At 55.3% G+C, this 16,414-nt stretch overlaps 1 protein-coding gene across 1 annotated transcript in view; it reads left to right on the top strand.

Annotated features, from left to right (window-relative positions):
• Positions 1–786: 786 nt before the first annotated feature.
• The window catches only part of EFNB1 (ephrin B1), a 45,979-nt gene continuing 30,351 nt past the window's right edge, over positions 787–16,414 (top strand). The window contains exon 1 of the mRNA XM_065643461.1: positions 787–1,047. Within this exon, the coding sequence (XP_065499533.1) occupies positions 932–1,047 (116 nt within the window). The 5' untranslated portion in view covers positions 787–931. The remainder of the gene's footprint in view (positions 1,048–16,414) is intronic.

Raw genomic sequence — 16,414 nt, forward strand, 5'->3', positions numbered from 1 at the left:
TTTATTTTTGTAATAGAAAGCGAAGTGACTCCTGAGCTGTTTATTTTTGAATTTTCTTAATACTGACTTCAGAAGTGTTTTGGGTTTTTTTTAATAGAAAGCGAACAGGTTCTGGAATTCTCAAAAAACGTGTTCTTAATAGGAGGTGAACTGATTCCAGAGTTCGTTTTCTTTTTTTTTTTTCCCCAAACCCCCCAAAACTCAAAAAACCTCCCCGAAGTAAAAAAAAAAAAAACAAAACACCTCCCCACAATTCAAAAAAAAAAAAAAAATCAACAAAACTCCAAAAAACTTCAGAAAAAAAAAAAAACAAAAAGGGATTTTATTTAGTATTTCAGCGTAAATCGGACCAAACCGGAGGCGTTTCTCTCCTCACCACCCGCCCCCCCTAAAAAAAAAAAGAAAAGCCGGGACAAGCGCGACTTCGGGTCGATCGCGGTTCCAAAGTGCGGGCAGGGGCGGGGCCACCGGTGTCCGCTAGGGGGCGCTGTTGGATCGCGGTTGAATACGGGGGGGGGGGGGAGGACGGGGAGGGGGACGGGCCGTCGGGGCGCCGGGGCGCCCCGACGGCCCGTCCCCCTCCCCGTCCTCCCCCCCTCCCCGCTTTGCCCGGTTACAGCTCGGATAAATCGTTGGGGAAAAAAAAAAAAAAAATCTACGCGCGCCCTTTAAGAAAAAGTGGGCGTGTCCCCGCGCCTCAAGGCCCCCCCCCCGCTGCCCTCAGCCATTGGCCGCCTCGCTTAGGGCTGCCCGTTCCATTTGCCTGCGCGGAGGGGTAGAGCGGCCGTCGCGGCGGGCGGTGCCGCTGTACGGGAGGGGACGGCGGCGGAGGAGGAGGCGGCGGCGGCGGCGGCGGGACGGGAGCCGGAGGAAGGCGGCGGGGGAGCGGAATGGGCGCCTGACGCCCGTCCCGTCCCGCCGCCGAGGGACGATGGCGCGGCCCCGCGGCGGGCGGTGGTTGCTGGGCGTCCTGCTCGCCCTGTGCCGCTTGGCCGCCCCGTTCGCCAAGAGCCTGGAGCCGGTGTCGTGGAGCGCCGCGAACCCCAAGTACGTGGCGGAACGGAGGAGGGTGCGCGGGGGGGAAGCGTGGGGTGGGGGGGGGAACCCACCTCGCAGCGCCCCCCCCCCCGGCAAAAAAAAAAAAAACAAACCCTAAACCCAGGAAAAAATTCAAAATGACGAAAACCGCAGGATTTTTAAGGAAAAATGATCGGCTGGAGGCTGCGGGAGACGGACGGAGAGGAGCGACCCCCGGCTGGAGAACGGACCGAGCGCCGGCGGCTGCTCCGCCTTTACCTTCCCTTAAAAAAAAAAAAAAAAAGTGCTTTAATTTTTATTTTTTAACCTCTAAGAATCCTCTTGGCTTTTAAACGTTTTCTTCTCCCTGTGTTCTTTTTCGATTTTTTAAAACGCGTTTTATTTTTTTAAAAAACCTTTCATTTTAAAGAATTTTTTCACTTTTTTCTTGTTCTTTTATTTTTCCCCCGGGGCTCGGGGAGGCTCCGGAGGGTGCCGGGGGGGCCGGACCGCCCCTCCCCAGTCCCACACCGACGCGAGAAGTGGATTTATTATCGATTTTTCTTTTTTTTTTTTTCCTTTTTTCTGGCTTTTTTTTTTTTTTTCCCTGAAAGGAAGGCGGGAGGGCGCGGTGGGGTCGGCCGGCTACGGGGCTGCTCCCCTGCCTTGCTCCGGCTATATATACATTTAAATTACACATATATATGTGTTGTATGTTCGTGTCTGGGCCCCGGCTGAGCTGCAGGAACAATGAGAAGGAGCTTTCGCAGCTCTCCGGGATGAAGGGCGAGGAGGAGGAGGAGGAGTGAAAGGTGCTCGGGGATGGTGTTGGTGTAGCCCTCTTGCTGGGATTTATCTTGTAAATCACAGTGTTTGTTGATCTTGGCCATTTCTCCCTTAAAAAAAAAAAAAAATCCTGCTTTTAGCCTGATTTTTTTTTTTTTTTTTTCTCCCACCACATTTCTCAAAAAAAAAAAAAAAGGAGTTTTTGAGGGCTGGAGAACTGAATTAATTTGCACAACCTTCCTGCTTGAACGCTTCTATTCCCACCAAACATTTCTGTCTTTTTTAAATTTTTTTTTTTTTTTGGAGAAAAAGCAACTTTGCTGGAACGAGGGCTCCCCTAAGTGAATTCTCCTGCTTGGTGTGGTTTTTTTTTCTTTCCTTCTTTTTGGAGATGTGTCCCTTGGTTGAGACCAGTAAGAGGGGGCGGGGGGAAAAATCCCTTTCCCCTCGGGAATTGATCCGTCGTGCTTGCGAGTCTGCGATGTCGGCAAATCACTTCCAGAAAATCCCTTTTTTGAGTTGAAAAGCAGCAGCTGGAGGAAGTGATGCCTTTCGGGGAGGGGGGGGGATGCGCCATGTCTCCCCAGCCCACTTTGTTAGTGTTGGCTTTAACTAAATTGCCAAGGCCTGGGGTGTGGGGTGGAGGGACAAGGTGGGAAGTGCCCAAAATGTGGGTATTTCCACCCAGAAGTGGCTGGGGAGGGGTCCCAGCCCTGGGCCAGCAGCCATGGTTGGGTTCCGCCTTGGTGGGGGCTCTCAATGCCCATTCAGGGTCCCACTTGTGCCCCGTGGGTTTGTGTCCGTGGGGCCTGACTCCAGACCCTCGTCTTTGGGGTCAATTTTTGGGGTCCCTCACTTTCTTTTACGCCTTAACGCTTAATTCTTGCAGGTTTTGTGGTGTCGGGCAGAGGCTCTTCCCACTGCTCCTGCCCGACTTGCAGTTCCCCAGCCTGGCTTCCTGGTGTTGTACAAAGTCTGGTTCCAGTTGGAGTAAAAGCCATGCTCTTTGTTAGACTGGGCTTAACTCTCGTGGATGGATGTGTTAAAATGCCCCACACACGTTCCCCGCCGTATTTGGGGCTTTCGAGGCCTTTCCTCCGCCATGCCAGCCCTGCGCCGAGCTTTAACTCTTGTTTTTAGAGTAAAGAGAGCTAAAGCCTTTAAAAATAACGTCGCTAAGTGGAATTTTCCAACAGATAGAAGGAGAAAGCGTTGCGTGTTGGGCCGTTTGGGCCTTGGTGGTGTCACTGTAAATAATGAACATATTTTTCTGTCCTGTTCTCCCCTGGGCAGCTCTGGCCTTAGAGCTTCACCGGGGCGTCACGGGTAGGTTCCTGGTCTCGTGGTGGTTATCAGAGGGATGCTGATACCCGATCTGATCGAAGGAATGATTTCCTAGTCTAGTTAAGACCGGCTTAAGCTGCAAGACTTTATGCCATACTAGGGAAATGTTTTCCTTTGGCTTCCAGGTGTGTGTCCAAAAGCTAGCAGTGAAATCCTCAGTGTCTTCCTATGGTGAATTATTCTATGCCTTCAAAGGAGGGAAGAAAATAGGCCTAGAAATGCTTTTGCTGGATAAAAGGAGAGAATTGTCACAAACCTGCGCATGGGACAAGCTCGGGCTGAATTAGGTCCCGCTCGAGCGAGCTTTCCCCAGGATGCCTGAGAGCTCCTTGGAAAGGGTCTTGGGGAGCCAATATGGTTTCAATTTTGTGCCATTGTGTCTGAGGGAGGGTTTGGGGGGGGGCTGGAGGTGCTTTTGGGATTTAATCGGCCTCTTTGCTGCTCCACTGGGGAGCGGTGGGATCGTGCTCTTGTTGGACAGCCAGGAGTTGCAGGAGAAATTCTGGCGAAAACCTTCCTGAACTCCCTTGGTTGTAATTTTGGAGAAATATTGACCCTGGTGGGCTCCTGTGCCGGCCGTTAAAAGGAAGCATTCCTAATAAAATATGGTTTGGAAAATTCATTTCAGGCTGGAATTCGCCTCTCCAGAAAGTATTTTAATAAGGAGGTGGGGGAAATGGGACACATCATCCGCGTGGCTCTGAAGAACGGGTCGTTTCGGCTCTGCTTTTCTCTCGTATAAAAGTTTTATGCGGCTTTGCTCGCTCTGTGGAACAACCCAGCAGCTTTCTGAAAAACGAAATAAATGCATTTATTTAAGAAAAAAAAAAATAGGCAGGGGGAAAGGGAGGGGAAAAAACCCAACCCAGACAAAACTCTAATCCTTTGTGGTATTTTTATTCTGTCTTTTAATGACATTATGGTGTCCTATTGAATTCTGCAAGCGCCGAGTTTGAAGCCTGGCGTATCTTTTGCCTTTTTTAATGCCTTTTACGAGGGACAAAGTGCTGGCGGGAAGGCAGTTTCCGAGGGGGCTCTGCAGCGGTGGGCTCGCACTTGTCGGAGCAGATGTAATTTAATTACCATACCAGTGGGCGCATGAGGCGCTTTGCAGTAGAAGGAGTTGGGAAATCGTGAAAACAAGGTTGCTTATTTTTAATTAAAAGCCGCGTTTGGCTCACGGAGCCTTCGTACACCTCCAGCTCCCCGGGGCTTTGCTCCGTCTCCGAAGGAGCCTGGATGGTTTGTGTCCTGGTTGGGGTTTCCCTCTGGAATGGAGGAGCCTTTTCCAAGGGTGCTGGGGGGACCCTTTGGTGGGTGCCAGGCTGGTGGGTGCCGTCCCAGCATGGGAGGCTCTTGCTCTCGCTCTCTCCAAAGCAGAAACCCCCATGCTGAGGTTACCCCTCATGCTGTGCCTGGGGGAAAGGAGCATCCAGGGCGCCTTGTGTGTCGTTTGGGAATGGCTTCATTAACTTAAATTAAAAAAAAAAAAAATAGCAAAGGCAGGTCTGCGGCTATTGCAGTAGCTGGGTAAATACCACTGGATTCTATAAAATGGATTTAACTGCTTCCTTTAAAAGAAAAAAAAAAGAGCCGTGATGGGGTGGCTGATTGATTGTAAAAGGAGCCGTAGGTTTCTCCAGAGCAAAACAGCTGCTGCAGCCCCCGGGAACTGTGTGGCAGTGGGGATGGGATGGGGTTTTTGTGCCATTTCTGAGCGGGGAGGGCTGGGAGGGAGCTGGGGGGGCTGCTCCCCTCCTGCGCCAACCCGAGCCCCTCCATTGCCTTTGGTTGGAACCTGCTCCTTGGATGTCGGTCCCAAACAGCAAGGGATGTGACCTCGGCCGGGTGGGCAGGGTCCCCCTGAGCAGCTTTATGGGGTGGGCAGGGTCCCCCCGAGCCCTGCACACGTTCGCACGGGTGACGGGGATTGCCAGGAGCCATGGTGCACGTGCAGCCCCTCGCACGGCACATCGGGAGGTGTTTGGGTTGTGCCCTGGAAACCAGGGATTTAGCAGTAGAGGTGGCTCCTTGTTCTGTGCGGGATTTCTGGGTCCCGCCTGCCCCACAGCTCCCCCGTGGCTCCCCAGTCCCTGTCTCCCCGGCAGGTCACCCTGCCATCGGCGGAGCGGTGGCGGTGCTGCTGGGAAGCTGCTCTGCCCGAGGAGCGCCGGGGTCCGGTGGGAAAACATCTTGTAGCGATCAGTAGCACATGCTACTTGGAGTCTGGCAGCTGAAACGGGGTGGGGAGAAACAAAGCTGAAATCCATTCTGTGTCTAATTAATGATTGCTTGTATGGGGAGAGCAGGAGGAGGACTCTGGGCTCGGCGCTATCGCGGCGTCACATCGGGGCAGGAATGCGGCTGCGGGGCTTTTGTCGTGCTCGCCTCCAAAGTGCCCGGGCTCCTTTCTGCTGCTTTTCTCCTTCCCAGTTCCCATCCCTTGCTTTGGGGCAGGTGACGTGGCTGAGAACCTTTCTTCGGGGAGCAGGAGGGGGTTGGTGGTGTTCTGCCTGCTTGCGGTGACGTTCGGCACCCCTCGGTGCGTCCTTTGGGGAGGCTTTTGGTGCCCCTCGCGTGTTGTCTTTGGTTGGAGCGCCCACGTTCTGCTCGTGACCGTGCAGATCCTCGGGATCCCGGCGCTCCCGGCTCTGCCAGCCTGTCCGGGCTTGGTCCCAGACCAGTCAGACAAGCCGGGGTTAGATGTCCTGCTTGGTTAGGCTGGATTTGTGCGCAGGGTGGGGTGTGTGTGCTTTGGGGTGCAGGGCTGTTCCTCGGGCACTGGGGCTGTGGGCGATGCCCAGAGAGGATGGGGGGCTCGGGGGTCTCCAGCACCCCCTCCTGGGGGAGGGAGGGAGGATGGGGGGCAGGTTTGCGGTGTTACTCGCTGTGTTTTGGTGAGCGGCGGTTTCTCCTTGAGCTCTCCCTGCCGGCGCCCCCGGTTGGGATCTGACCCGGCTCAGGTGCCGGCGTGGCAGTGCCGCCCCGGCCGAGCCGAGCAGCTGCGCTTCAAAAATGCCAGCTATTTATAACCCTGGCTCGGCTGCTTGGGAATAACCTTTTCCTACCCACAGCCGGCCCTTCCCAGGTGGGCTGCCCCCCATTTCCGAGGCCGTGGGACCGGGCTTGGCCATGGGGGCTGCACGGAGAGCCGGAGCGGTGGGTTTGTTGCTGTCTGACCGTGAACTTCCTTCGGTGTTTCCCGAGGGCTCCGTCCTGCCGTGATGCTGTGCCGGTGGGTACATCCACGTGTGCTGTGGCCGTCGGTGGAGCTGGGCTGCGGCGAGAGGCTTTGTGTTCACCCGGTTTGCCATGGGTTGGCTCTTGCTGGTGCCGATGCAGAGGTGCTGGCAGTGGGATGCCCAGGGGATGCTACACGAGGTCCATGTCCCTGCTCCGTCAGGCTGGAGTTTCGAAGTCCTTCCTCGTGGTGGCTGGGTCCCCCTGCCCTGCGCAGCCCTGGGGTGGGGGGTCCTGGCTGGTTTCGGTGGCACCTGAGCCTGCATCGCTGCCCCATGTGTGACGATGGGACACGAGCGTCCCATGTCCCGGCAGTCCCTGTCCTCGCACCCGGCAGCAGCTGGTGGCTCCAGCAGCACGAGCTCGGCCTCAGGGACCATCCACCCTGCCTCGCTTTTGGCGTTTTCAGCTTCTGAGCAGGTATTTGAGAACAAGCAAAATGCATTTTCATGGCTTATCAGCTATAAATACCCTTACACCATTAATATTGATCACTGAGTGTTTGCATGTTTTCCTTCTCATTAAGGCTGGGAAACGTCTGTGGTTGCACATGCATTAGTGGCAAAGCCGAGGCTCGATGCTTTCTGTTCTTTACCGATTTGAACGTTTTCAGTAGGTTTCTGGAAGGCGTGAGCACAGCCTGGCGTGCGGGTTTGCCGGCGGGGTGCGGAGCGGTGCCGGGGACGGATGCGGCGATGCCGGGCGGTGGGATGGTGCTGGGCTCCGCTGTTCTTTGTCTGGGCTCGCTGTAGTATCGCTGCCTGACGCGAGGGGGAGGTCCGTGGCCTCCCCAGCTGCCCCCGGGGCTTTGGGGGGCAAATTGTCCATGTGCGTTGGAAAAGGGGGAATGGGCGCAAAGGCGCTTTCCTCAGTTAAAGCGGGGGGTGGCTGTTTCTTGTCGGGGCAGGCTCCCCCCGTGCAGGCAGGGCTGCCGGCGTTCCCTGCCTGCAGCAGGCAGCATATGGAACGGATCTGGTGTAATATCCCGGGCAGCAGCGTGGCTTTGCTGAAGAGGCCACTTCAGCAGGGGACGCGGTGCGGTTAGTCCTCCCGGCTGACACATCCCAGGCCTTCCTCCGACTTGAAAGAGCTCGAGCTCGCCTTTGAATCTGAGGATTTATAGCCCTTTTAGGCCTCTCCAATAAAAGCACGGCTCCCTCCTCAGACAGAGCCCACCGTCTCCCTCCTCCGGGCTCATTATCCTGGGGATTTGTGTTGCTCGCTCTCGGCTCTGTTGTTCGCTACCGCCGCTTTCTTCAGATGTGCGGCCGAGAACTTCGGAGCATCAAAGCGGGATGGGGGCAGCTGTGGGGTCCCGGTTGTGCTGCCAGGACGTGGCCCTGCAAATGCAGCTCTGGACGCTGGGCTGTGCAGAGGGGGGACACCCTTCATGTGATGATGCTGGGGGGGGTGTCTTGGGGAGCATCGGCTGCCCGTGCATTCCCGGTGATCCCTTTGCCATCCCGGGATATCTGCAAACCGGGGTGACGTCCCATCCCTCTTGGTCCACGTGGGCACTCGAGCATCCTCAGCCTTACAGATCTTGTCTGCTTTCCACAGGCAACGTCAAGCCTCTAACTATTTAAAGAGAGGCTTAGGAAAGGGTCCAGAGAAACGACATAATTATTATTGTATTACAAATTGTTTCCTTTAATGGGCCCTGTTGGATCGCTCAGTCTGTTAAACGCATTGTGCCCCTTTCCCCCTTTTCCATTCCTCCCAAACCCATCCCTGCTGGAAAATTCTTCCTGCTGAGGAGCCGGGGTGATGGGGCGAGGGATGGGGGCTGGTGGTCCATGTCCCTTCCCTTGAATCTTGAGCATCACCTTGGGGTGTCACTGGTCCAAAAGCCCTTGGGACGGCAATGAAATTGCCGTCCCAAGGGCTTTTGGACCAGTGACACCCCCAAACTGATGCTTGGTGCTCAAGGGCACCTTCTCCAAAGGAACATTCCTGCCCTTTCCTGGCGTTTTTATTTTTTCTCCTTGCCCCTAAAGACTAAACGTGTCGGAATTAAGCAGCAGGTTACGTTTCTTCGAGGCAGAGCAGCAAATATGTTTTAAATTTGGCAGCTGGCAGCAGAGAGCGGGTGGGAGAAATTTTCCAGGTATTGCGTTACACTTTCCCCTAAAAGGCCTTTGCTTTGGGGCTGGGGATTAAAGGGAGGAGAGGAGGGGGTGGCCCTGGGTGTGGGGACAGGGGCAGTGTCCCCGGGGGGAACAGACCCCCTCTCTCACACATACTCGCTCCCAAGGGTGCGGGAGCTGGGATGCTCGTCCCAGCTGACTCAGTCCCTGCCCGGGGCAGAGCTGGGATTAAATTTTTGGGTTCCCACCCTCTGGGCGCGATGGGAAATTTCCACCTGGCTGCGGGTGCTGCCCCGCTCCCCTTCTCTGCCTTGCCCTCCTCTCCGGTGTCTTTAATAAATACTTCACGCAAGAGCGAACCTGGGATCCACTCCCAGCGCGGAACTGGGGCTTGGCCAATTAGTCAATTATTTTAGAAGAAATTAAAAAAAAAAAAACCAGACAAAAACCCCAGCAAACTTGTATTTTGTTGCAGGGGAAGGTCTGGTTAACGCATCGGCCCCTCTGCTGCAGGGAGGTCTCCGCAGCCCCCGTGGGGTGATCTCTGTGCTGGGCTCCCGTGTGTCCCCCCCATGTTGGCAGGACAGGTTGCTGCCCTTTGCACCAAGTGTGAGATGGGGTCTGGGCAGCTGCCTGTGCTCTGGCTCGCTGTCTGTCCCCCCCGCACCTGCATGTCCCCCCCAGCATGTCCCTTGTCCCTGGGCAGCTGGGCGGGTGGTCCATGAGCATCCCCTGCTGAGCTGGCGCTGGCGCATCCCATTGTTCCAGCTTCCTCCGCAGTGGGAGGAGGAGGAGGAGAAGATGCTTCCCCAGGAGGTGGGGAAGGGCTGTCCCAGTGCCATGGCGGGGTCCAGAGCCCCTTCTCTCATGCTGGGCAGAACCCCATGGTCCCATCACTCGGGGGGCCCGGCTAGGTTGGGGTTTCAGGACGGTGCAAAGGGCTGGAGGTGGCTGGAATTTCCCCTTCAGCTGTGTTTGCTTTAAAATTTGTATTATTCTTCTTCGGTGTGAATTCTGCAAGGATGCAGCCTGGTTTCCCTGCCCCTGCCTGCACGGCTCCCCTCCCTGCACCCTGTCAGCTGTGCCTCGGCTGTGGCTGATTGCTGAGATAATTGGGGCAGCAGAGGAAGAGGAGAGCTGAACTACAGAAAAACCTGTTGGTGGAGGTAGGGGACGGAGGAGAGCCTGCTCACGGAATGCTGGGGACAGTGGCACTGGCTTGGCTCGGTGTCCCCTCCATCGAGTGGTGGTGCCGGGGCTCTGCAGGGCCAGCCTGTCCCTGCAGCTGTGACGAAGGCAGGGAGAGGGACAAACCTCAGGCTTTGAGGGCTGAGAGTGCTTGGGATGGCCCAGGCTCACTGGCTAAACGTCTTGGAATTTCCCTCTTGTTTTCCTTTGTAAAATTAAACTTTGTTCCCAAAAGGGCCAGGGAGGGGACAGCACCCTACCAGGGACGATCCCGCATGGCCGGGGCAGGGGGGTCCTGTGCGCGTCCCTTCCCAGGAGCGGTTCCCAGTCCCGGGGAGGTCGAGCACTCGACGATGCTTTTGATGTCTGCCCTGCCGTGGTGAGCGCTGGGTGCTGCTCCCCTAATTACCCCCTTGGCGTGGGGCCGTGCTGGCTGTTGTGCTCGTGCGGTGGGAGCTGCCCCGGCAGGGCGTGCGCGGGGCGGGGAGCGCCCGTGCGTTCCCACAGCGCCCAGGAATCCTCTGCGCATCGCCCTGGGTGCTCCCACCCACCGCAGGCAGTTTCGTGCTCCTCAGCTGGTTTCGTCACATCCAGGAGAGGCACGAAAATCTTCCCGAAGCACCTCCCTTGGCTGCCTGCGGAGCCCGTGGGCTCGGGAAGGCAGGTGTGGGTGCCCACTTCAAACCCCAAATGTGGGGCTGGGGGTTTATTGGTTGTGCCATTGGGCTGGGAAAGCACCGGTGCCCACCCAGTATCGCTTCCTGGATGAATTTTACTCCTTTTGGGGGTGTGGGCTGCACATTGTGCCCAGGCACGGTGTGGGATGGGGACAGTGACAGGGAGACTGCGGGGACTCCCGGTGCTGTCCCCAGCCTGGGAGGGGGATGTCTGGGGTGGGTTGGGGCTGGGGGATCCTCCTGGCTCCCGCTCTACCACACAGAGCCTTTCCCTCCTCCTTTTATCTCTTTGAATATGGAGGCATGCAGGATGGGGATGGATATGTCTGGCGCGATGGTGATGGAGGTGCCTCACAGGATGGAGATGCCTCGCAGAATGGGGATGGAGGCACATGGCCCATCCTGCAGAGCTCCCAGGAGCTCTTAAAATCATAGAATCATTTCGGTTGGTAGAGACCCTCAGGATCATCGAGTCCAACCATGCCTGTAAAGCAGCCGGAGACTTGTGGGACATCAAACTTGCAAGTAAAGCATTAATGTGCTGCAGCATCGTACCTGTGCACAAACGGAGCGGAGAAATTCTTGTGTCTCTTGTCCAAGAGCACTTTCTCCTTAGGGTACCTGCAGGTGCGCATCCCTTGTGCACCGAGTTCACCCCATGCCTGAGACCTGGCAGAGGGACCTTGTCTGTCCCGTGCCCTCCCTTGGGAACGTCTTTGCTGCCGACTTCTTGTTGGGCATGGTGGCGAGAATCCCTTTCCTAGCGTATTAAAGAGATTTATTGATAGTTGCGTCATTGCTAGTGATGCTATTAATGATTATTTATTAGTTCTTAATGCCAAATAGTGTAAACATCTAGCTAACGTGCACGTGTTGCTCGTGCAATGTGACGTCCCGGAGTGTTTGGCGTTGGGTTTATTCACTTTATGAATTTAGGTGAAGGCAAATGGTGGGTTGTTTTGATAAACTCCCCTGAAGGTAGAGATTCTTGAAGGGCTTCGCTGCTGACCTTCTTCTTAATTACTGCTCTGCAGCGCCGGGAGGACCAGCTGAAAGGGAGTAATGAAGCGTTTGTCATCCGGGGCCCCGCCAGGAAAACGCCTCCTCCCTTCTGCACTGGGATATGTGCCTCTCTCTGCATATTTATTGAGCTGGTTCCCCCTGCCTGGTAGATCGGAGCCTTGACTCATAAGACCTGTTTTCAGGTTACGGTTCTGACCTTGATTTACACTGGCAATGGGTGTCTGCCGGATTTTTATCAAGGTAACTGCAATAGAGTTAAATGAAGCCAATGATGAAGGTGCTGAGGAAGGACAAGGAGCAAAACGGCTTGTTGCTTGCTGATGGGCGTGGGTTTTACTTGCCCGCAATTCCTCCTGCTTTTAGCCCCGGACAAAGCTTGGGGAAAGGAAAATGTTGAATGGAGGAAAATTTACTACTGCTGTGATTTCTGTTGTGCTTGTGAAGGTGAGAGTTGAGTCACTTTGCTTGGTACCAGCTCAGCAATTCCAGCTCGTCCCCAGGGAATGTCTGAAGTCACACAGGGAGAAATAATGCTTGGGGTTAAAAATAGACGCTGACAATAGGAAGGGAGGACTGGAAAATCTCCGTGTCAGGGGAGGTGGACAGAGCTCGGTGAAAGGCATCGGGGTTGCGCGCTGCTAGAGCTGAGCTTTGGTGGGTTAGACTGGAATTAAACCTCATTTGCGCTTGTCATAACCCAGAGCCGATTTCACTCTTGGGCTTGGACATCAATTGGTCAACCCGTGGAAAGTGCTTTTGTTTTTAAGGGTCTTGAAAAAGTTTGTTGGCGAGGACGTGGTGGTGTTGTGGCCGGGGGGAAAAAAGCTCAGTAAATCCTGATTGTTGGAGGAGGGCAGGTGGGACCCGGCGCTGGCAGCGGAGCGCCTGGCACGGGGTGGCAACGGTCCAGCTCCCCGGGCCTTTTTTTAGGTCTGATCTGGAGAGGGAGGGATTTAAACTCGATCCGCTTCATTACCGGCTGGGGTGCTCGGTCCTGCCCGTGCCCAGGGCGCTTTGTCGGGCTGTCCCAGTGCCACCAGTAGCTGCCTTGCTGGGAACTGGTGCGCAGGGTTCTGGGCGGCGCAGGACGGCGAATTCTGCAATCCTTGCCCGAGGCTTTTGTCAAAGCTCATTAAAACCATCTGTGGTCAGCGGAGCCTGACCAGAGAGCCCGGGCAGCAGCGGAGGCTGCGGCAGCCCCTGTCCCTTGTCCTCGCGGTGGGGACACGGCCAGCACCGTCCCCCGGGGTGGCCGCCAAGCCGCGGGCGGCAGGAGAACGGGTCAGAGCTCCTGCTGGAGCGGGACCAGGAGCGATTCCGGCTTCTCCCGTAGTTTAAAGCTTTTTATTTTCTTTTTCTCCAGTTCCTTTCACCCTGGCAGCCCGCTCGGCCCCCTCCACCGCGCAAGATGCCGTGGGGACAATGGGGCCGCGAGGTGGGGCGGGAGGGTGGAAGGAGATGAAAGGCGAAAAGTAAAATTGAAGCATGTCTGGAAGTGCATTTTGATGTAAATGGGACTTTTTGATAGACTTTGAGAGACACCGGCAGAAAGGGCACCGGCCCCCTTCGGCGTGCTGAGCTCCGGGCTCGGTTCTTTCATTTGCTGGGGAAAAGGGCATTATTTTATTTTATTTTTTCCATCTCCTGTTGGGTGCACCCATGGTTCCCACTGGTCCTCCCCATCCTCATCACCATGCGTGGGGCAGCCCCGTGGATACATCTTAATGAAATCCAACAATTAAAGAGTCCTGTTCAAAGTGTGAAAGCAGCGGCTGAGTGTCGGGAAAGGGAATTTTCTTCTTGCAACCCAACCCCAGCCGCATCCCACCTTCCCCCCCCCCCGGCATCTCCTGCGTGTTTGATCCCCTCTCGTCCTTTTGATCCCAGCCCTCGTCCTTGGCAGCGTCTCAGCAGCTCTCCCGTCTGCCTGGAGATGTGGCCTTGCCGTGAGTCAACCTCCTTCCTTTCTGCTACTTTTTTAAAATCTTTTTTTCCCTTTCCCTTCTCCTAAGAGAGCACTTATTAAAAGGAAGCGGCGTATTCATCCATGAAACACAAGCACAATAAACACACGGCGCGTTTATAGAGTTTAAAAGGCGTTTTTTGTCATGGTCGTCGCTGCTGCTGTGACAAGCTGGGGACAAGAGGTGGCGGCTGGTGGTGGGGGCCGGGGATGTTCCCCCGGGGTCGCTGGTCCTGCCCGGCGCTGGGGGGTCACCACTGGTCCTGTCACCTTTCCTTGTGCCCGTGCGCTTCTGTTCGGCAGCTGCCGACCCTGCCGAGGCGAGAGGAGGAGGAACGAGGCCAGTGCTGCTCCCCGGAGAGAATTCTGCCAGCTCGGGGGCTGGGACGGGGAACGGGAAGGTCGGTCGGAGCTGGCGTCGCTGTCCCCGCGCTGTCACCGGCGATGGGAGCCCAGGAGGAGACCTGTCACTTCTCATCGCCCGCTCTTGCTGAGCCCCTGTCCGGGCTCGCGTCCTCCCCGCCTTCCCCTTCCTCCGGTTGTTTTTGTTGCGCGCGGAGCTGTCAGCAGCCCGAAAATTTACCGCTGGTATAAAACCATCAAGAAACCGAACTGTTAGTCGGTAAAAATGGCAAGATAATTGCAGGGAAACTTGTTTCTTCCTCTGACAAACTTCTGAGTCAGTCCTTTAATCTCTAATCTGGGTTTATGGTCATCTTTATTGAAAAGCTGGGCTCTGTGAAGAGTTGACATGTATGACCATCATAAACCAGGAGTTATGGGAGCCCCGAATTGCCTTGATGGTCCAAGTGTCTGCAGGAAGCATTTTTAAAATCCATAATCGGGATTTATTGGCCATCGTGCCTGAAACCGTCAGTGGAAAATAAAATAATCAGCCTGGGATTTTTTTTCTTCCTCTTTGGCATTTGCCTCCTTCCACGTGTTGTTAAATCATTTAGTGTCTCTCCCACATGCTCAGTGCTGTTATAACTGGGGGGCTGTGGGTGAGAAAAGGGCCGTCCAGCCCCGCTCGGTGCTGGTGCCCCATCCCGCACTGGGAGCAGGTTCCTCGGTCCTGTCCCGTCCCCACACGTTCTCCTGCATCCCTGTCCTGGGCGGGCTGAGCATCCTCTAGTTGGTGGCCGTGATGTGTGGTGGTCGTGGGCACGAGGAGGTGGACATGGGGGAGACATGGAGCAACCTGCGTGCCTGGGGGAGGCATCTCGGCTGGTTTCTCGCCTGGGGTAGTGGGGTCCTATGAAGGATACGTGCTTTTTGGGGTTATTTTTTTGTTGTTGAAGACGTAAGTGCCAGGAAGCCTACGCTGCGGAGAGGCGTCCTCCTTGGGTCGGGAAAGGGAGCAAAGAGGCTCCTTGTGTCCCTTTCTGGGCGTTGGGGGCTGCCAGGACCTTCAGCGCTCAAACTCTCGGTGTCCATCGAGTTACAGCAACGCTGGGACCAGCGCATGAGGCCAACGGTGCGTGTTTCTGCAAGAGGACTGGTTGGTGCCTGGTTTTTCCTGCTCGTGGATGCAGGATCCGTCCCGTGCTCCCAGAATCCAGAGGCAAAACTCAGACCCAGGCCTGAGCACCCTCCTGCTCCTTCCCCGTTAGCCGCAGTTGCTGGTTTGCTCTCCGCTGGCCCGCGACCATCCGCAACACCCAACAGCGCCGAGTTACCCCGGAACAGTCTGCTCAGGTTGATAAATATCTTCGTTTTCGTTTTGTTTAACAAATATCCCCCTTAATAGCAAAGCTTTTCGTTAAGCTTTCTCATATTATCATTGCGCTTAATCATGCAGGGTGACTTCTGAAAGTACTTTTTTTAAATGCCAGTTTTTATCCAGGTTTTAAAATTGAAATTCATTTTTTATCCAGAGGCAGGATATAAATGACTCTACTAAAATTAGATTAATCCTAATAAGAATGTCAGTTATCATTTCTGAATACATTAAATTTTTTTTTAAATTTTACATGCCTCTTTAGCTATAATTGCTAGTGTAATTTCTTACATAGACATGGTGTGTCCTCACGGTTGACAGAAATACTTAATGCAATGTCGACACCGCGGTAAGTTCCAAATTAGTGCATTGCAGTCACGGCAAACGTTTTGAACTTTCTCTTTAATAAATTAAAAAAAAAAAGGGGAGGGGGAGAAAAAAACATCTGAAATGCAAAGCAAGATGAAAACGCTTTTAGCTTGCTGGAGTATGGCAGGATGGTTGGAGGCTGGAGAGCTCTGGGGCTTGGTGTGGGGACAGGGGGATGTCACTGCTGGGACCGAGACCCTGTACTGGCAGCATCCCCATGCGTGCAGCAACCGCCCCACTGCAATAAAAGGGTTGGCAGCATCAGCCCCCTGTGGCTCCTGGCACGGTGGCATCGTGGGGACGTGTCCCCAGCCTGGCGGGATGAGGACCGGAGCTGGCGGGGTTTTGGGGCAGGGATCCGGGCGATCGCATCTGGCAGCGAATGATGGGGGGGAGAAAGCGGTTGTGTGTGGGGGGGACTTTGGTGTCTCCTGCGGCATCTCGCCAGCGTTCTTCCCTGCATCTCGTCAGCGTTCTTCGCTGCGCGTGGGTGGCGAGGCGGAGGTTTTGGCGGGGAGGGGAGGGCTGGGAACGCTCCCCGTCCGCGGGCGATTGGAAACGGCTGCGAGCTGGGCTGGAGTGGTGACGAGGGAGCGGGTGGCAGGCTGGGTGCTCTGCCCTCCTCCTCCTCCTCCTCCTCCTCCTCCCCAGGCCTGAGGGCTGGTTTATTTTTAGGTTGAAATCCCGAGCTTGCTTTAACTCCTCGTTAAAGCTCCCGCTGGGAACAGGGGCTGGCTGCGTGTCCCAGCGGGGTCTGGGGACATCCCTGGGGACGGGGGCTGGAGAGGAGCATCAGTCCCGAGATCTGGCAGCATCTGTGACACCTGAGACGGCGATGGCCTTTCTGGTCCCTCTCCTTCTCCCGTTTCCAGCAAGCGGTTGTACATTTTATTAAAGTTCAGCCGTACGTGTATCTGGCCTAAAAATAAAAGCGAGTACGAGCCAGATCTCTTTCGGCAGGAGGGGAGGTTTAAACCTGACACTCTTGTGTTGTGCTGGC

The sequence above is a fragment of the Caloenas nicobarica genome, chromosome 12 (genome assembly GCF_036013445.1).
Source record: "Caloenas nicobarica isolate bCalNic1 chromosome 12, bCalNic1.hap1, whole genome shotgun sequence".
NCBI lineage: Eukaryota > Metazoa > Chordata > Aves > Columbiformes > Columbidae > Caloenas > Caloenas nicobarica.